The sequence below is a fragment of the Syngnathoides biaculeatus genome, chromosome 9, assembly GCF_019802595.1.
Source record: "Syngnathoides biaculeatus isolate LvHL_M chromosome 9, ASM1980259v1, whole genome shotgun sequence".
In the NCBI taxonomy this organism is placed as follows: domain Eukaryota; kingdom Metazoa; phylum Chordata; class Actinopteri; order Syngnathiformes; family Syngnathidae; genus Syngnathoides; species Syngnathoides biaculeatus.
The window spans coordinates 20,205,428-20,227,233 of NC_084648.1; the positions used below are offsets into that span (position 1 = coordinate 20,205,428).

A 21,806-nucleotide genomic window follows, 5' to 3' on the forward strand; every position below is an offset into this window, starting at 1 on the left:
TCTTTTGAATGAGCGTCTTCTCAATGCTGGCGCCTCTTCGCTGATTGGAATATATCAGCTCATGAGGGGATATGAGACTGCAATAGGATCCAGACCTCTCCCAGGCGTGATTTGAATATGAAATGATTCAATTATTGATTTCAGTTATTTGGGTCCCGCGCCCCGAGGTGATATTGTAGCAGCGCAATCACCACGCTGACATTTAGCGTCCGTGTTTACCTTTACTGTCTCCGCTGATTGCTTCCAAATCGCTCGCCGTATGTCCTGCCGGAGCTCATTGTATCATCGGTTTTGTGCTATTTAGGGAAAAGTGATGGATGCCGCTTATCAAAAATGCAACAGTTTGTGCGGTCGGCGCTCGTGCAGAAAATAATAACGTGCCCTCGCAATCACGGAAGGCTGATACGAGAATGCAAAAGAACAATAGTGAATATTTCTATCTGGGGGGCGGGGGAGGGAGACAACAACAGCAACTTTCACATATGTCTGAAAGCGTAGGAAAAAGAGTTTGAAGCTTTGGCCTCGCCAGCGGTGGCGATGCGAACCGGCATCCCGGCGTTTGCCTGCGAGCTGTGCTGAGCTTCGGAGGGAGTTCTACGGGGACAACGAAGGGCTGGTTTCGTTTTTTTTCCCCATCTGATAATATTCCAGGTACACTTCTGAATAACCGCTGCTGCGTCGCCTCAGTCCCCGAATACTTTGGAGAAAATCGCTTTTTTGCTCTGCCTTCGTTTGCGTCGATCGACGCGAAAATGTAATATCTGACGAACGTGTTTGCTGACAAATATTCCCAATATCACCGCGGACATCTGTCAGCAGACATTTTATGCACGCGGTTGCGCCGAGCCGCACGGCTGTCAAAGTGACTCCAAAAGAGGCAGTTTTAATGTCACTCCACTAAATAGAAATATGTTTTTCTTGCACCCACTGGTGAATTTCTTACTTGTGAGTCAAGTTGACAATGTGGAAAATGAAGGCAGCGTCCTCGGTGAATTCCGCCATATTTTTGATGCCGTTTTCTCAGCAGTTCGACGATCCAGCGTTAAGTGGATGTTTTATACGAGCATTGTGCTCATGCATTATTGAATTATGAACAGCGCTCGGTCTGGAAAGGGGCTTTTTGAATAAATATTTCAGCGTCCCGATCCACCAAGTTTCTACCTGCTCTGAAATGCAAGTGGCGAGGCGAGGCGAGGCCCCGAACGTCGCAAGCAAAACAATTATTTAGTTTTCAAAGTGAATCAGCTCAATCGGCATCCACGCTATCATAACTCCAAATTGCTGATTAGGACCGACTCGGTCACGGCGTTTCCAGGAAAGTTAAAACGCCGTCGCTGGATCCAGGTCATCGGAATCTTTAGAAGTTTCATGAAAAGGGAGAACAATAGACGGAAGAGCCCGAGGATAGCGGACAGTTTTAATCTTCTTTGCCGAGCATCAGGAGCAGCTGGATTGGATGACGAGGAAGACAAAGGCAGAGGCGGGATAAAAAAAAAAAAAAAAATAATAATAATAATAATAATGAGAATAAAGGATGGAGAGCGATTAAGGCTCGGATAACACAGCGGTTTGGAATTTTGGTTGGTTTAAATGACGGCACTATTAAAATTGCAACCTTTTGATAAAGAATTGAAGAGTTCCATATTTAAGAGGCAAAACTCGTTCGGATGTGCTTGTATTGAACAGCAACGAAGGGACGGTCAAACGTTTGTTCGGAGAAGGTCGGATCAGGAGAACGGTTTTCGCTGCAGTCAGCTTCTCATATCGCAATGGAAGCACGCATCTGTTCATCATCAGTTTCGATTCCCTGCCTAGAATATTTTGACAGCCAAAAAGGTCGAGGCCAGCGACATTTCTTCCCTTCTTCCCGCTAGTTTCAGGCTGTGACTGAATTTGCCCTCATCATCTTCACGTCAGGAGGACAACAACCGATTTATTTTTTGGAGCTCATCTTTGACTGAAACCAAACCTTACATCCATCCATCCATTATCCACCGCTTTTCCGGGTCGGGTTGCGATGGAAGTAGCTTCAGCGGGGCTACCCGGACTTCCCTTTCCCCAGCCACTTCTTCCAGCTCTTCCGGAGGGATCCCGAGGCGTTCCCGAGCTAGCCGAGAGACGTAGTCTCTCCAGCGTGTCCTGGGTCGTCCTCGGGGTGTCTTTCCGGTGGGACGTCCCCGGAACTCCTCACAGGGAGGCGTCCGAATCAGATGCCCCAGCCACCTCATCTGGCTCCTTTCTATGCGGAGGAGCAGCGGCTCGACACTGAGCCCCTCCGGGATGTCCGAGCTTCTCACCCCATCTCTAAGGGAGAGCCCGGACGCCCCGCGGAGGAAACTTATTTTGGCCGCTTGTATCCGGGATCTTGTTCTTTCCCGTCACGACCCGCAGCTCGTGCCCGTCGGTGAGCGGAGGAACGTAGATCGTCTGGTAAATTGAGAGCTTCGCCTTTCGACTTATCTCCCTCTTTTGTACGAGGTACATTTCCCGCCAATTAAGGTCCACTCGTCTCGTGATCATGTTAGCATTACCTGTCAACTTTGCAGAACTACTATTAAAAAAAAATAAAATAATGTGATATTGATTCGTGGGCGTAAAGTATGCATTCTTACTGCGCTGGCATAATTTGTGATCCAGGAGAATTGTGCACATGCAGTTCTCATAACAGCACGGCAACCCAACCATGCCGGAAGTCCAAAAAGAATCATTTGGTCCCAAAACGTCTTCAGTACTTTTAACAGGCGTGCGCGAGTGGGGTAATACATGTGATGATCTTTTTCGCTTTTTCTGACAGTCACTCCCAGCGTCCCATAATTCAAATTCAATTCAAATAACAAATGTTAACTGACGGCTTGAATGTGATGTTTATATATTACGGTATGATTTGGGCAAAATCAATTTGCAGACCAAGTACATTCATAAAGCTATCTTTTCACCAATCCATCCATCCATTTTCTATTGCACTTGACCTTTTAGGGTCACTCGCTAACAGGGGGCCTTGCATTGCTAACCATGCATTTTCATTCATTTCATTTACAAATATAATTTTTTATTGTTGTACAATATTCGAAGTTGTCAATCCCAAACGTTAGGAGCTCTGCAGAGGGATCATAATGATGTGGCGAAATGAAACGTAGGGACAAAAGGACCGCAACAACAAAAAAAAGTTGCCCAGGGTTTCGATCTAGGCCACGAAGGTCATTTCCTGCCGTATTCGTTTGGCTCCACTCGAGCGCCGCGTCACTCGCCGCTGAGGTGGCCGTGGTCCCTACTGTACACGCCAACTTTCGGCCGCGCTCGCGCCAACTTCGCCCGAGCGCGCCCGCGGCTTCGAGGCGGCGCTTTGACGGATCCGCTGTGACGGGACTGGGTCTGCGAGGGGGGGGGGGGGGGGGGGGGGGAGACGGAGAATGCAGATGAATCAAAGGCAGGAAAACAATGGCTGTGGCAGTGGAATCAACATCACTGCATCTCCGCTTGACATCATTGATCGTATCGCGGCCACTTTTGGAAGCCATCGACGCTGCCCTAACTACGGGCGCTCTGTGGAGGAATTCAACAAAATGATTTTGCACATGAGCAAAACCAAAGTGGCTTCTCCTTCCCGCTTTCACTAGAGAAAGGCTTGAACCCATCTTTCCACTATTTTAGTCACAACAAAGAAATATTTTTTTCCCTCCCGCTAGCTTTGCAAATAATAAATCTGACAGTTGATCAATGACGAATCGACATTCTAATCCGTAATTAAAATGCCATTAGCGTAACCGGGAAAGGAGCAGTAAAAAGTGATCTTCTTTTCAACAAATTGATCACGATCATTTAAAATTTGTGTAGTGCGTTTTCAAACTGGGGGTGGGGCGTCATGAGAGGGCTGGGGGGGGAGGGCACGGATTGTTTCAGCCCCACCCCCCGCTCGGTTATCTTTCAATTCCTCCTCCGGTTTATTTTCACCGCTATCGCTCGCCGCACCCGCTTTTACAATTTTCAGTGCTAGGACCCCCCCCCCCCCCACCACCACCACCACCACCACCACACCATCAATCTCAGTAAATCTCCTCCAAAACAGGAGGCACACCCCAAAAAATGGTTGAAAACCACAGCTTTAAGAGACTGTTCAGCGCCAACTGTTAGTGCCAGTGCCAACATTGACTCAACATTATTTTCGGGCTTATCTTGTTTTATCACGTTAGCTGAATTTTTAGATAAACAAATCTGTACGACTCGAGCAATTTAAGGTGTCACCACAGGAATGTTGGACCTGGTATTTACGATTTCCCCAACACAAAATACAGAAGAAAAAAATTTTTAAGAATTGTATTTAATTAAAAAAATACATTTTTTTTAAATTATGATTAGCAAATTTACAATAGAGAGAAATGGGCGGAAAGATGGGAAGACTGGTAAACTGGCATTTTTTTCAAATTCCTACATTCATTTTTTTTTCTGTATGACCCTGTATGTATTTATGTATGTATTTCTTTCGACCTGTCCCGTTACACGTCATCTCAGATGAACGCTCATATTTGATGCGTATCTTTTTTTTTTTTTTAAATTATGATTAGCAAATTTTACAATTGAGAGAAATGGGCGGAAAGATGGGAAGACTGGTAAACTGGCATTTTTTTCAAATTCCTACATTCATTTTTTTTTTCTGTATGACCCTGTATGTATGTATGTATGTATTTCTTTCGACCTGTCCCGTTCGCGCGTCATCTCAGATGAACGCTCATATTATTTTTTTTTTCCCGCTGAAGCTCGACATTATTTTCTTTCCTCAGAGGAGCGAATGAGGGAATTGTGGGGGTGTGGCTCGGCCTTAAGTTGTTCCACTTGCGTCCAATTACGTTGGGGTTATTTGGTCGATTCCGATGGCTTTTGGCACTCCCACCGCCGCCGACTCGCTCCATCCGTCCTATCAGCCTCCGTCCCTCTGCCGCCGCTTTATCCTGCACTTCCATCTCAATTTCCCTCAGCCTATTTCCTTCTTGACCTCCCAATCTCCTTCATCTCGCTCTCCCACTCTCATACTCGTTATCGCTCTCCCTTTCCCTCCTTGCTCCCTTCTTCCGTGCTCGTCTTGTCTCACGAGGGGGTGGGGGGGGGGGTGTGGGTGGGCGTGCAGTTGATTAGACGGCAGCGTTAGAAAGTTCGCGCCGGATCAGAATTTGGCAGTAAGGGATCCAAACGGCGGAGCGTACAGACGAGGTTGTCGGCGCTGGATTTTCAGGGGGGTTCGGGCCGCATCGCATTTCCGGGAGCAGCCTCGCGGAAACGGCGACGGCCGAAACTCGATTTTCTGACGGGCGCTGAATGTCTCACGTTGAAGCAGGCGAGGGGGTGCTGAGCCCCTTGCTTTGAACTGCTCTGGAAGGGGAAATGATTTCTCATCTTTAACTAGGAATTGCCTTTCCCTCAGGGATGGGTTATGAATGCTGAGTGATCCTGTCATCAAGTCAGAAGGACAGTACAAAAGAAATGCATTCGCTCACACGTTGGGCATCTAATATCGCACGGCAAGGTCCGGTAAAAGTTGTTCTTTTGCTTTGCAACAACTGTACGATCACTGAAAACATTTCCAAATGTAGTAGTTGGGTTTCGCAGTTGAACGGTTTCCATATTCATGCAAAAGCTGTGCAGTTGTAAAAATGCTGAAACACAAAGTCAACTTACATGCTCAGCACAGAGAAAGAATGTGGGTGGTTTTTTTTTTGTTTTTTGTCTTTCCCCCGACGATTCATCTAACAGGGTCTTAAATTGTTTTCGGACATGCGTTGTCGTCTCGACTTTAAATTGTCCGTTTTCACTGGGTCGTGCATCCCAATATTTCAAAAGACCCAGATAAACCCAAAATGTTTTTCAAAAATGTTAATCTTCCTGTGCAAACGACAGGAAGCATTTAGCTTGGTTTGATTTGCAGAATAACTTCAAGTATGAATGTTTATCTCTTGCATTAAGTCAGCATTCACTGCAACGAATGCTGCGCCGATATTAAAGATGATAAGATCCAAATGAAAATATGATTACAAACACGTGAACGCAGTCATTAGCTTTAGAATGAATCTCATCTCTTGGCATTCAAACGTTCTAAATTATAAAAGCTCATCTTTATGCTGATTCCAATGAGGTCGAACATCTGCCACGTCTGTCACAGACAATTCGAGTCATTTTAAAAACATATGAAGACATTTAAATCAGGGGAAAAAAAGATTAAAACCGACAATTGAAGCACAAACGACGGGCGTGCAGTTCCAAAATAAATATCAGGCCACGTTTGACTAGAGACCGCAGCGCGTCGGACTGATGTAGGGGTGACCTACTGCTCTGAGGCGAAACACTCCCGCTCTTCTTTGCCGAGAAGCCGCACAAAAAGATTTACAAGGCACCGCTGCACCGTACGTTACAAATTGCCAGCCGGGCCACTCGTCTCCGGGCCGCCGTGACAAAGGCGCGCTTTCCCCACAGCCCGACTCGTCGCGTGCGTAGAAAACAACTCGTGGGTGTCGCCACATTGCGGCAAACTGCATCAGGTCGACGTGCGCGAGGGATCGACACCCTCAACGTCTTTTTTTTTTGGTTGGGATCAAGGAGGTCACGGAAATGGTCAGAAGCTTCATTCGCTGCTTGTAATCAACGGCGTCATATTCGCTACCATTCTAAAAACTGTTGACAAAACCGCAAAATACACACTTCCGGCGACACCAGTTTGATATTTTGCTCTCTCGTGGCACAATTGAGCAAAAGATCACAGCGGCGTGAAGATAAAGATGAATTAACGCGACCAGATTGTCCAAACGTGGATGAAAACTAATTGCTAACAGACATCTGCCAGTGCAGTTGCCTGACGTCGATCATCTGTGTATAAAACTCTGAAATTGAAACAAAACCCGAGACCATGAAAACGGTTTTCCTTATTGATCATGAGAAGGAAAGTATTGACACACACAATTAACGCTGCGAGGAAATGAAAATTCATTCCGATTTTGCCATTTCCACCTTAATTATCGTTACAGTTGTTACTAGGAATGGGATCGATACCAAATCTTGGATTTGCCCTCTGATGTTTGCTGTTTGTCAGGTTAAAGGTGGTAAAGATAAACCCTGACTGGGAACACCCCCCCCCTCTCAAAAAAAAAAAAAAAAAAAAAAGTGACTCATTATCAATTAGACGGTTGGAGGGGGGGGGGGCAGCCGACCCGACACGCACGCCAGAAACACGTCGGCGTCGTCGGGTGCCGACGGTTTGCGCCCCCCCTCCCTGTTAATCGTTATCTTGGGCTCCATTCAAAAAGCACAGCGTCCGCCCGGCGCACTTGACTGTGCGGGCTTGTCGCCGAGTGCTCGTCTCCGTCATTACAGGCGGGGCGAAAGAACGCCCGCCCGCCCTTCCGGAATTGTCTTTTTAGCTACCTGCGCCCGTGTGGGTGTGGGTGTGTGTGTGTCACTCTAATCAAATTTCAGCCTGTCTCGCAGTCTGCTGCCGCCGCTGATGATAATGTGCTTCAGCGCCCTCTCACTCTCTGTCACCCACGCAACCTCATTACGCGCACACAGGAAGGGTCCGTGGTGGGTTAACGCACCCCCCTCGCGAGCCAACTGGAGCTAATTTAGCATAGCTTGGCAGACACATGCCATTTTACTGAACACGGCACACCCCGAGCTTTGCGCCGCTCACGCTTTTCACTCCAACGGAGCACAAAAGGGTGAACGTCTCGAAAAAGACGGCAAGTTGGAGGAAACGCCACAAAAGGGGCACTTGTTGACAGGCGCCCTCTCGCAGCCGTACAAGGCATTACAATTGCTGCACGCTGGATGATTACTTATGCAAATGAGCCCCAACACAATTATCTGTTAAATGAATGATGGGCAGCCTTGAGTGAGGATTTTGGAAGTATCTATCTATCTATCTGTCCGTCCGTCTGTCTGTCTGTCTGTCTCTCCCTCCTTTTATCTGTCTGTCTGTCTGTCTGTCTGTCCTCCCTCCCTCCCTCCTTTTATCTGTCTGTCTGTCTGTCCCTCCCTCCTTCCCTCTATCTATCTATGTCTGTCTGTCTATCCCTCCCTTCATCTATCTATCTATCTATCTATCTATCTATCTATCTATCTATCTATCTATCTATCTATCTATCTATCTATATCTATCTATCTATCTATCTATCTATCTATCTATCTATCTATCTATCTATCTATCTATCTATCTATCTATCTATCTATCTATCTATCTATCTATCTATCTATCTATCTATCTATCTATCTATCTATCTGTCTGTCTGTCTGTTGTCCCTCCCTCCTTTTATCTGTCTGTCTGTCCCTCCCTCCTTCCCTCTATCTATCTATCTATCTCTCTCTCTCTCTCTCTCTGTCTCTCTCTCTCTCTCTCTCTCTCTCTCTCTCTCTCCTCTCTCTCTCTCTTCTCTCTCTCTCTCTCTCTCCTCTCTCTCTCTCTCTCTCTCTCTTTCTCATTTTGCCATTTCCTAATCTGTGTGCTCAAGAAATGTAACTAATATTGCTTGCTTATTTTTCTGCTCGGCGCTTAAATGACAATATCCAATTTGTCACCCAAGTATTTTTAGCACTTCAGAAACTTGTTCTTTGCTAATTACGCACATCACATTTACTGTCATCTGTCACGAGTGAATTCGACTGTTTGATTTAATTCTAATTAGGCAAGAGTACAATGAACAAGAAAACGATGGAATATTTTTGTGTCTTGGTTGAAACTCACACCAACACACACGCACACACAGAAATCCACAAACGCACCCAATAGAAATCCCGGGCCCGGTCGCAGACACGGCCCTGGGCCCTTCTCCGAATCTCAAGACCGAGGGGGGAGGTCGGCTGTTTGGTCTCCTAGCGATAAGCATGTGTGGAAGTGTGTGTTTCGGGCAACATGTGTGTGACATCTGTTGACAAGGTAGCCCAGTCCGGTCAGCACTCATTAGTGGAAGAGAGAATCCCCGAACGAGGACCGCTGCGACAGACAGGACTCTCTCGTTAGAGGATAAACTCACCGACTGCCAGGGTCAGACGGGCTCGGTGCAGAGAATCTGCACAACGTCAATTAGTTCATTGATGCTCGCGCTCTTATTCTTGCGGGCCTGGCAACAGCCTGCAATGAGTCATTATTCAGGACCAGAACATCCAGGACATAAATACTAATTCTCCAAGGCGTGCAATATATTGCGGATTGGATTATGCCTTATAATTTCAGACACCTTGTTTTAGTCGTGTCGTCTTCCTTTTCAAAGATGCGTTGAACAGATGTGCGTGGGAGAGAGGCAGAAATGCAACTCGAAGCCGAACGCGATCCGTACCGAGACTGCCGGCTTGGACTTTTTCAAATTTCAAAGCCATTTTTCTGGAATCCGAGTACTGTAAAGTGAATAAATTCCTCGCGGGCATCATAAAAATTTTTTTATTAACACAACAGGCAACGCTTTAAGCAGTTTAACATTCTTACAAGTATCAAAAGAATCTAACCACTGTATGAATAATAGAGAGGGACCACCCTGATTGGATTGAACAAATTCATATTCAGGCAAATATGAACTCAACATTGTTGAAATTTTGAGGAGCTTCTCTGAAGCTCGAAACGTCAGCGAATGGAATCTTTCTCCATTTTATCATCTGATGTTTCAAGGTTCTCCGTAACTCACTGGTGAAGGGTGAAATATAGTTTCGCAATCGTCTCTAAAATATGCACTTCGGTTATTTTATCACTTGAACGCCGACCGCGTTGAGATGCGGTGGAGGACGTTTGCCGAACCCAACGCACTAACGTTGCGCCGTTACTTCCTGCTTACCGTATCGTATGTTAGCCCGTCAACGCGTACGGCGAAGAACTGATGAAAACACAGAAACGGCGACAACGCAACGATAACATAATTAGCTCGGGAATATGTGAGCAGAACTTCTTGAACCATTTCAAGCCAGACTCGCTCGAGGCCGTGCGCAAAGTCAAGCGTGGGCCTGGTGGAAAGGACGGGGTTAATGAACTGGTAGGGGAAATGGCGGCGGCATACGGGGTGATAGAATAGCTTGTGAATTATGGAAGAGCGCAACGCTGCGGCTGGTGGCGTCCGGCCATATGTCAGCGGGTAGCGCCTGCGTCTAACCGAGGGACAGCTGGTCAGATTGCTCATGCTCGAGCCGCTTCGAGAGCAATCAATCAAAATGGGACAGCTTGTTGACTTGTTTGAGAATACAGCGCTGGTCTACTGTGGCCGCCAGGAGGGATTTGTCAGGTGCTGAAGATAGGAAATGAGCCCACAATGGGAACATCGCCTTCAGTATGTCGTCGAGCCGGTAGCGCCTTTGAGGTCACGTGCGAGACGATTTAGCGCAAAGCCTCCTCTCGATGAGTCGTTCTTTAAGATGGTGACGTGGAAGCTCGGGAAGCCGCATCTCCTTTTCTCCTGACAGACGTTTAAAGCTTTCAAAGAAATGATTGCGATACTTTTCCCTGCTCCCCTTTCGCAGCTGGCGAGCCTTTAAGAAGTTGTAGAATGGACATTTATAGATTTGCATCAATATTTAAGAGACTATTTTCAGCACGGCCCCGCAGTGCGCAGCGACGTGTTCTTCGCTAACTCGGTTTCGAGTCCGAGTTAAAATACGGAAAATGTATTCGTCGTGAAATCTTGATCCACTGCAGTCAATTCCCCCCAAATGGCTCCCACTCGCGCGACCAGCCAGACTGACTTCAAAATCGTGTTGCAGTAGTTGAGTGAGAGTTGTTGGATATAAAGTATATCCATATATGTTTGCCAAAATGCATCGTAAAGGGTTTAGCAGATTTTGTATTGACCAAAGGTCAAAAGTTGGCATTACTACAGCTCATATTCTAGAACAGCCTCCAGAATCCAGATGTACGGTACGCAGTTGCTAGGTGCTAATTCAAATGCACTACCATAATTTCACGTTTATTTTCAATTTATTGCTGGGATTTTCTTTGGATCTCTTGGAACGTGTCAGTAACAGCCCAGATGAGCGCAGCCCAGCGTTCGCGGCGTAGTCGCCCGCGATCTCAAGTGCGCCCGCGTCTCGGGCCTGGAGCCTTTTGTCATTGCGGCTGCATTGTGCATACGCGGCGTGTCTCTGCCGCTTATAGAAGGTCGGCGTGTCATCCTGACGGTTTAAATATATGAAATAGAAACCCGCTATTCACGTCGTAGTCGCGGCAGAAGCAATGGCGCTTTTCTGCCGACGCAGCGCGACGTGACGGAGATGCGCTCCGTCTCTCCGCCTCTGCAGGGCCCTAAACTGCACGGTGACCCTGATCGATAGTCTCTGTTACACATGATATATTTCCCACGCCCGCGACTTGCTGTTTTCCTCCATCCGTCCCGTCGGCCAGCGTGCCTGCGCTCAGCTCGGCTTCCCGGCTTCTGAGCGGCTGTCGCTTTGAAGGCGCTCCCGCAAACGGTCCTTTCATTATTTGAGTTGGACGTAACCTGGGAATCTCTCGCCGGTACGAGAGATCAATAAGGTCCAACTTGGCAGTTCAGAAGCACGAAAGAAAAATCTTGCGTTGACGGTTTGCCGGGTTTGCCGCGCCTGTTCCAGTAACTTTATTGTCAGATGCGTTATAAATATTACATGACATACAAAATACCTGAAATAGCATTCCTCTCAGACCTGCGGCGCTGTAATAAAGAGTTAAAAAGAAATGAATAATATATAAATAAAGTGGTCTGTCTAAAATAAGTACATTGTGCCTTATACGATCACGAATATGACCAATATGCTCAATCTGGCTGATTTAACGAGAACTGCAATTCCGATATACGCTATACATTGGTTAGTGGTATTGACATTACGGACAGTGCGTTATAAACAGTGTAGCAAAGTCGTCAGTGCGTCATGTCCACAGTGCTGCAAGGGCGAGGCCAATACTGTGCTTAAAGTGTGTAAGTTCTGGTCTAGAGTCAATGGTACTTGGTACCAGGGAGGGATAATAAAAATGGGGGCAACGTGGAGAGGGATTTGACCATCCTGACTGCCTGGTGGGGAAAAACTCTTCTTTGAGACTGCTGGTTTTGGTTCGAAGACTCTGCAGTCTCCTCCCTGATAGCAGCCATTTGGAGAGGCAGTGGGATGGGTGAGCGGGGTCACCTGCGATCCTGGTGGCCTTGGGGCCAACGTGGGTGTTGATAAATGTCCAGAAGGGAGGGGAGAGAGATTCTGTTGATCTTCTCAGCTGCTCTCACAGCGTGTTGGTGCAGGCGTCGTACCGCACGGTGATGCTCGCGATCGTTTTGATCACTTGATGAAAACAAGCAGAAGAAAATGATGCTTTCCAAATGCATCACCGCATTTAAAAAAAAAAAAAAAAAATCTCAGCCAGCATCCTCTTATTAATTTCCTCATTCTTGTTCGAATGTGGCGTGCACGTTTAAACTCAGAGCGTCGATACATTTTTAAGCTCACGAGGGACACCAATTGTCCAGCGTGTCCTAATTGAGATTGAAGCACTATTATTCTGAATATGAATATGTTTTAAAACAACACGGATTTGTTCTTATTCGGCAGGAGGACTTATTTCATGGGACACGGGCAATGCCGTTCGAATTTTGAATGTTCAAGACTTTTTTTTTTTTTTGCATCTACAATGCAAAATAGTTTTGCGTTTGCAAAGACTTGAGAGCTACTGCTACTTGCTACTATTTCAACTTTGCCGTGCCAGGAGCCGATTTTAGATTTTCACGGATTTGTACGCTTTTAAACATCTGCTCCCCAAACACTGTTGATATTCAACATATTCCACACGATTATTAGATTATGAGGCAGCAAACTCGGAGGCTTTGCGTGAAGACAGAAAGTAGCGCAGGCTGTTTAGTCTTTGCATGTTTGTACAGTTCACTGCAAAATGATGAAGTATTTGTTTTTGTTTTTTACTGATGCATTATTGAAAAGGCTTTTACCATTCCCAAGTGTGTTCTGCACATTACAAGTGTGAAATAAATTCATTAGAAGTACTCAGAGCTTGCAATTACTTGGATCAAGATTGTTCTGCAACCGCTCTCGATGATTGTCAATGCAGTTGTACACTGTTGGAAAGCGCAAGCGTGCGACCAGGTACAGTATCTGCTTCTGTCCACGTGGAACGGGACGGCCTTTGCGGTCAGTGTTCGCTTGGCCGACGAGATTGAAAGCAGCTTTGTGTGTTGTTTCCCAGGTTTGTGTGCCGTAAAATTGTGAGAAGCGGGAAGTACTTCCTCCTGGACTTGCGGGCCAAGCGAACGTCATGTGGACCAGATGCCTCCTCTTCCTCTCCACCTTGCTTGCTCCCATTGCCATCGGTAAGAAAGCACACGAGCTTCAGGTCAAAGTTCCACTGGGACCTCGCCGAAGCACACAACAGTCTGTGTAGCGATTACACTTTGAGCGTAAGTTGGAGAAAGAAGTGGGGGAAACCAGGAGGCTATTAACTATATGTAGTATATCGTTTAGTGATAATATTACAAAGCAAATTGTCCATGAGTTGGTAAAATTTCAGATTTGAACTGTCGTTATTTCATGGGAAATGCGAGTAAGAAGAAATACCTGTAATTCACTGAGAGGTTGTGGTCGACTCGAGATTTGTTGGTGGTTCAAAACCATGAATCAATCATACAATCATCAAATCATTCAATTACGATTGAAACTTTTGCCGTCCCAAAACTTTGGCCTTTACTGTTAGCCAAATGCGGGTATAAATGTGACAAGGATGCGAGTTTCAGATTTAGACTAAATGCCAGTTAGCAATTCTCCAAATTGTCCTAGACAGGGATGAGATTTTCCAACAAGCACGCACGTGAATATTTTGGATTGGAGAGCAAGTCGACCGTGAATCAGAATCAGCGTTATTGGCCGAGTGTGTAATTAGTCTCCGGCAGTCGGTGCCGCCCTGGTGCGACATTCAGAACAAAGAACAAACAAACTGACTGTGTTGCTATTGCTGTCGTCATTCCTTTTCACGTCATTGTCAGATGCTTTCGGCGGTGCCCGGCGAACTGCAGCCCGTAAAGTTCACGGGAATTTAGCATGTGGAGATCCGCAAGGCGACAAAAGTTTCATCCAGACATTCCCCCGCGTGAGGGGGACTTTGTGTTTCCACAGCTATAATGGACACTTTTTTTTTTTTTTTCGCAAAAGAGATTTACACTAAAAGTAGTCACTCTTGGGATTAGCAAGGTGCGCCGTGTTTTTTTTTTTTTCCCTTCAATTATTGCTAGCAAGTGCACAGATGGCCCCGATGGTTTAGTCTGCCTGTTGCTGCTGCTGCCGCTGCTGCTGCTGCTGCACTTTGACGTCTGCTAGAGGGAGCTCTGGCCCTCTCGGACTTAATCCCATTAATGGCTTCTGTCAATCACACCGTTGTGAGGAAAAGCTCCCGCGGACGTGCTCGCGCACACTCGCGGCTCGCTAGCGTGAGCACCTGCACGCGCACGCCGACAGTTACAGACATGAAATATTCGGTATACGCCCGGGTCCTCCTCTGAAAACACTCAGTGCGCAGACAGCTACTCCGGCACGCAGAAGGTTTTCCGCTTTTAACGCCACATGATGAGTTTCAGTCAAAGGTATTTGCATCAGTGTGTCGGGAATAAGTCGACAGATGCAAATGTTGCTGTTGATACTTAGGCGGGATTAGTTGAAACAAAGACCGTTTAGCTCGAGGACATGCAGCAGCTTCTCCACAGAGCGACGGCTTGTCAGAGGGCCAAGGGATGCATGCATTAACGGGGAACGTTTTTCTTTGACGTAACCCGGGGAGACCACTGCGCTGTTGTATTTCTTCTACAATTAGACGCCAAAGAATCTCAAGCAAACTGGAGAAATTAGCGGGCTCCGATGTCCGTCGGGCAATCCAGAAAATACAAGGCACTTATCCGGTCCAGGGTTATAGGGAGAAGAACTCCGCCCCTTCCAGGGAGACACCCCGGATTGGTCGCCAGTCAACCACGGGACTTTCACAATGTTTTGTCATCGGGACAGCTGTGTGTACCCCAATACAAGAACAATTACAAGGCAATTCATTCCCCCTGAAGTGTACTGTATATGAAAAAAAAAAAAATACTTTAACACATTCTGCACTTCCATCACTCAAACCGATGCAATACATGTGTGTACACTATTAAGATAACCAGACATTTTGTTTTCTAGTCATCCCTGTTAATGCTCTACGATTCGTTACATTTATCGCTTCCTCCACTTTGACAGCTGTTGCGCCGTTTAAAGACAATAGCCCGAAATTTGACCCGGTGCGAGACCTGACGTGCAGCAGGACATTGATTGAATATGCAGGAATGTCTCACTAAGTATTCATTATCCAATAAAAAGAGAGAAAATGTGGAAAAGATCACAGAAAAATCTAAACCCTCAAGTGAGAAAGTCCAACAGAACCAAGACTCAAGTGATGACACGGCAAAGCATACACGACAACAGCAACGATCCAACAAGCGCAGAACGAAACCACAGAACTAAATACGAGCTTTCCAGCCATTACTTCACGCAAAAATGGACGGCAACAAAGAAGGGAAAATATCCAAAGATTAAATAATCTTCCGTTGTAAAGACAGAAAGTTTGACACAACTCTTGCATTCGAGCTCCGACTGTCCCACCAATTTGGATAAAAAAAAAAAAAAAACAAACAAACAGTACAGCACAGCAGTAATTCACAGTTTTTCATGGGTGACAAGGATGGAGGGGGGGGGGGGGGAAGCAATTCATTGACAGCCTCGCTAGAATGCTCAGGCTCGCCACTATTAATAATACCACAAATATGACCCCGAAAAATCATTTAAGACTCCTTTTACATTGTCATATTGTAGCAAAATGGTTTTTTAGATCAATTGAGGGAAAAAAATGCATCCCAAGTTTGTGCACATAAGACTCTCACGACAACCCAGGCTAAACATAGCTCACTCACCGTCACGTCGACATCCTTCCTTGACACCAATGTACTACTTTCCTATTAGACGGGGCTTCGACGCCATCTTGTGGCATCGTGAAACATTTCACGAGCACCAAAATCGGTTGGGGACATGTTGTGTATTATTGCGATACCAAAGTCGGTAAAGGCGTTTTGTATCTCTTGTCAAAACTGTCGTACTCTGCCACGTACGTCAAACCTAAAGGTCGGTATTCCCTGAACTCCAAAAACGTTCAAGCGTGACCCGAAGACTGTCCCGCTTCACCCAACAACGTTCCAACAAGTTTGACCGTGACCTCGCCGTGTTTTAACGATGGCCCCGCCACGTCATAAAACCAAGTCGCGCGTTCTGAAGCCGCTTGAAACCGTCCAAGCTTTCCTTTGCCCAAGCCAAGGACTTGAAAGTGGGATTTTGCAAAACTCGCACGAGGATGGAGAATACATCAGTAGGGCAAATGTGGGAGTGATTTAAAATAAATTGTAATGCGCAAAAACGGTCAGCGCTGTGACCTCCAAAAGCCACTCTGGGTGTTTTTTGGGGGGGGGGCGGCTGATTTATGTGATTGGAGTGTTTTTTTTTTTTTTTTTGACAATGTCAGGAAAAGCCGCGGCACTTTTCCTGCCTCGACTGAGGCAACGTTTCAGTCACTTGGGAGCACTGAAGAGAAAAAGTCTGGCCTCTATAAAAGCTCACATGCAGGGAATGCGGGGATGGCTTTTCGATAATATGTTGAATCTCGCCTCCAAAATATTCTTTTATAACTTTTATAGCTGTATAGATTGCGGCGCACATAAATTGTCTGGTCGGTGACAGCAGAACACACAACCTCTTGTTAGATGGTTCGCCTCGCTGCACTTTTTTTTTTTTTTTTGTTCATTCCTCGACAATATAATGAAACTGGAACTCGAAAATGAAATTCCATCCAAAATTGAGTGAGAATGCCGCGATGCGGTCTCTGAGGTAGAATGGCAAAAGAAAGAAAATAACGCAAGTCTGTCGCCGCATATCAAAGCAACCCTCGGATGCGATGCGAATACGAAGTCTGTGAGAGGTCCAATAGCGGCACAGAAATCGGATTTGATTCTTGATCAGCGATCTGACGTTTGATGCGATAAATGTTACAACGTTCTGTACAGGTAACATTTTAATCGTTTTAACTCTCAATAAATCACGACAAATATAAAACACAAAAAAAATCATTATAAACTGTAATCATAAAGTTTTAATGTGAAAGCCATTTGCGCTGCACCGCTTTCATACACCCAATTTATATTTAATAATGTCTGACGAGTGTTATAAAGCGTCACGCAGAAATTGAATAAATTACTGGCATTGGATTCTGTTTATGTCATTTGTATTGTATTTTTTTAGATTCTCCCATATTTCTTCTCTTCACACCTTCACACCAACTTTGTAGTATCACAAAAGACGACAGAAACAAAATGTACAGAAAACAAAATTTATGATATAATTTGCTTTTGGCGGCAAAGCAAAGCATTGGCCTCACAGTTCCGAGGACCCGTGTTCGATCCCGGCCCCGCCTGTGTGGAGTTGGCATGTTCTGCCCGTGCCTGCGTGGGTTTTCTCCGGGCACTCCGGTTTCCTCCCACGTCCCAAAAACATGCAACATTAATTAGACACTCTCAATTGCCCGTAGGTGTGATTGTGAGTGTGGCTGTTTGTCTCAACGTGCCCTGCGATTGGCTGGCGACCAGTTCAGGGTGTGCCCCACCCGCCTCCTGCCCGTTGACAGCTGGGATAGGCTCCGGCACTCCCAGCGACCCTCGTGAGGATAAGCGGCAAAGAAAATAGATGAATGGGTGGATAATTTGCCGAGATTGTTTTTGTCGGTGGTGCCCCTGCAACTGCTCTGTATTCCTTATAACACGTTGACAGAGCGGGTCGAAGCGCCGGCAGCCGCCCCCCCCCCCCCCACGTCTAACGTGGGGTTTTCACTCAGGACGACATCGGCGCAATCTGTCGCACACTAACACCCGCTTCATCCCTTCAAATATCTTGTGCGGCGCTTGCTTCCGTCGTTCAAAGGCGAGAAAGTTTGCCGGTTCAGCCGAGGGAGCGGCGCGGCCTTCCGAGGCCGTCTCCGTCTCCTCCTCTTCTTCACCTTCGCCTTCTCCTTTCCATCTCTTCACCTCATCTGCCGCTCTCTTGTTCTTGGCCCAAATGTGGGAATCGATATCCTTTTGTTTGCGTCCCCCGGGGCGACGACAGCGTCCAAATAAGATTGTCCCCGGCTGCCAAGTCCGCGTCGCCGCGCTCGCACCGGCGCGGACGCGTTAACATGCGCTCGCGTGTGTGCTCAGACGGGCGGCTAAATATTAGCCGGCTGCAAATGTCCCGCGTGGGGGCGGCCTGGGCGACTGACACCGACACGCGGTAAAAGCGACTCTTTGAGAGGCGCGTTAAACACCGAGTAGTTTTACAGCAGTGGCTGCTAAGAAAAAGCAACAAAATACACGAGACGGGACAGAACCGTGTCCAATAGTCGTATGGCGCTCTTATTGGGATTCAAATGTTTGTACCGTATTGTGTTTGCGTCGCGGAGAGGCGACGGCGTTCCACACCCAAGGCGCGGCAAGTCCAGACGGCGGCACCACAATGCGGGGTCGACGTATTGATCCCGGCGCGCTTCGATGGATCCTCGCTTCAAAAGTGGCATTCGCGCTCGCCAAGACATGAGAAATTCATTCAAGGAAAAACGCACGTTAACGCACGAATGACCCACTGGCCCACTGCGCCGCTCTCGCCGCACAAACACAAAAGACAGCCGTCTCTTCAGAAGTTGCGCTGAAGGTTGAACGATCGCCTCTGGGCCTTTATGCCGGTGTGTGTGAGCGTGTTCATTACGGAGGACCTTTTCAGTAAATGTCATTTATATATCAGTCTTATCTCCAAGCCATCTTATACCATTATCAATGCAGTGCCCTCCAGAGCTGCGCTGATATTGGCGCAACGCGGGCCATGAATTTATGTCTCTACATGTCATCATTTGTGTATCTCGGTGTGTGTGTGTGTGTGTGTGGTGAAGGGCAGCATTAACTGGAGCCCGGGCAGCATGTCATTCAGCTCATTCAGATTCTCCGCCGCATCTGCGTAACCCCGATGCTCGTCCGACCAATGGCGGAGCCGGGATGACACGGTTGCTATGGTTACCGGAAGAAGAGGCAAAGCGAGAAAGTTGCCGTTGCGTGTTCTGCACGGCGGCCGGCGTTTCAGGACGCGTTCAACGCTACGACAAAAGAGACGTTAGGCAACAAAAGCGGGCTGCGCCCCGCTAAAAATAGCAAAGACCGTGTGGATACCTGAACATATGGATCGTTCTCGTGTATTCAAATCCGCTGCCGGATGAAATCAAATCGAAAGGGTCGGCTCACGGTTGACGTCAAGGTCTCACGTGCCGGTTGGTCCACGCGTCTCAAAAATCCCGAGGAAAAAGTCCATCCGGCCCCCAGCCGAAATTGATCCTTGCCGCCGTTCGCATTGTGAAGTTTGCTAACATGCTTTGAAAGCGGCCATTTTTCCTCTTTTCAAGGCAAACTTTCTGGTCGATTAGTGTATTTATCACCACGCAGGGATCCATATTTCAAATGCTTGCCACAGCTGGTCCAGGCTCATTGGTAACGTGGATAAAAGAGAGCAGCTCGACAACAACCTCATCGATCAAGGGATGATAGCAGGTGCTCGCGGGGATCTTTGCACTCAATGGATTTTGAACAACATTCAACGTTTTCCACGACAAGCAAAGGAACATTCAGGGGCACATCAGCAGCATCGGGATTGATAAACGGGTGCAGGACTGTGGTTTAAGGCAGAGGTGCCCAGACATTTTTTTTACCCCAAGATCTACTTTTCAAGCAGTCAGCCTCTCGCGAGCTACCGGCGACTTGGGGGGTGTGATGCTCCTAAACTGTTTTTAAGGTTAATCTTATGTTTCCACCTATATTTAAAATACAGAATTAGCTTTTTTGTGCACTGTATCGTCTGTGCTTTCATCCTGGATCAGGCTGTGCCAAGGTGGAATTTTAAAAATGACACACCATCTCATCCTGCACTTTCTACTTTGGCTTGAGACCAGACCTTTCCCACCCGGAAAAGAGAAAACCTCGTCCAGTTTAACCACTTTTTCTTCATTTATTCACATAATGCGACAGTCATTGGATCTTAAAACATTTCTTTTTTTTAACTATCTCCATTAATATGGAAAGTAAACATAAGCAGCATGTCTAGCTCGTCTCTGCTCTACGTTGCCCAGACTGTGTTGCTAACTAAAACGGCGGTGGTTGACGCTGTCATTATTAAACACATTGATGGTCTGCGTAAGTACTGTAACGTTTGTAATTACGAGCGTACGTCTTTAAGAGCGGTGGGGGGTGTAAGGTAAACTAGGAGCCGTCTTTGTTAGAGAGAGTTCCGTGTGCTGCCTAAAAGAAACCAGTGGCTTCTTCTTTTCATTTTTTTACAGTACGTATGTGAATTGAACTATTGGATGTAACAACCAGTCATCCGTCACTCATTGAATCAGATTGCAAAATGCCGAAAACTGAATATACTTTCCATTTGCATCGGATTATTTTTTTTTTTTTTTCTTTTTTTTTTGCGAGGACCGCGGGATATTTGCGAAGAGACTCCATCAGCGGTGCACAATTGCGCACGCGCGCAGTTTAGAGGGAATATTGGCTGACGTCTTTTTGGTTTTTTTTTGGCACGCGATCCCGCGATCGGCCGAGACTGCCTCGCGATGGCGACGCATTGACCGCCCGTCGTTTAAGGCATCGCGATGACGCAGGATTCTAACACGGCGACGGTGAAATAATGTTCCATTATCAGCTTAGATCTCATCCAATATCACAGACACCGCAGAGAGAAAAACACGCTGCCCACTTCTTTGACTTAAAGTTTGATTATGCCGAGCATATGTCCGCTCAATTACCGAGCCCAGCAAATTCTCTTGAGTGGAGGGTCAGACGATGCTTAACCCCCCCTGGCAAAAACGACATTAAATCCAGGTCAACCAAAATCCAGACAGACCACGTCAGCAGCAGACCACCGCTTGGCTCATCATTTTTTTTTTTTTTTTTTTTTTTGACAGTCTGGCAGTTGTTTCGGCTGGTGGGGGGGGGGGGGGGTCATCATCAGATCGCCTCATTTCAAAATCAAGGGAGCGAAAACCAGCAGCCAAGGAAGATCTGGGGCAGATCACTCATATTTTTTTTTTTTTTTTAGTCTCGCCGGGATCGGTGACACGTTTCCTATTTAAGCGCTGAGAAAGTCGACGGTTGCGTCGAATTTGAAGCCGGGGAGCATAATTAGGCATCAGCAACTTTCAGTAATCTTCTGTAAATCCGTGTAATTGCCAGTCAATTAAACGGACGTCGACTCGTTTTTCTTCTCGTTATGATTGCTCTTGCTCAAACGGCCTCCGTGAGAAAAGTGTGGCGGAACGTGACCGTCCATGTCCTTGTTTGCGTGTCGCAGCCTCCAGCCGAGCGCCCATCCCCATGGCGGTGGTGCGCCGGGAGCTGTCGTGCGAGTCCTACCCCATCGAGCTCCGCTGCCCGGGCACGGACGTCATCATGATCGAGAGCGCCAACTACGGCCGCACCGACGACAAGATCTGCGACTCGGACCCGGCGCAGATGGAGAACACTCGCTGCTATTTGCCCGACGCCTACAAGATCATGTCGCTCAGGTCAGTGTTCTGCGGCAGATTAAGCCCGCGCGGACGCTGTCGCCGTATTTTGTTTGCAAACAACTTCACGGCATTCGTTCACGCTTGTCCTCAGTCGAGCAAAGCCGACCCGTCCGCACGGCGTCCAGATGGAGACGGCGACGGTCAAGCGCGCACATTTGCATGCTTCGGTTCCGTAGAT

The 21,806-nt window shown here is 47.0% G+C and overlaps 1 protein-coding gene across 2 annotated transcripts in view; it reads left to right on the forward strand.

Annotated features, from left to right (window-relative positions):
- Positions 1–21,806, forward strand: part of adgrl3.1 (adhesion G protein-coupled receptor L3.1) — a 139,618-nt gene that overhangs the window by 12,924 nt on the left and 104,888 nt on the right. The window contains exons 3-4 of one of the 2 annotated variants that reach the window (XM_061831132.1): positions 13,178–13,301; positions 21,412–21,625. In XM_061831132.1, the coding sequence (XP_061687116.1) occupies positions 13,247–13,301; positions 21,412–21,625 (269 nt within the window). In that variant the 5' untranslated portion in view covers positions 13,178–13,246. Of the gene's footprint in view, positions 1–13,177; positions 13,302–21,411; positions 21,626–21,806 lie in introns of those variants that run through there. The other variant, XM_061831133.1, reaches the window with a different exon arrangement.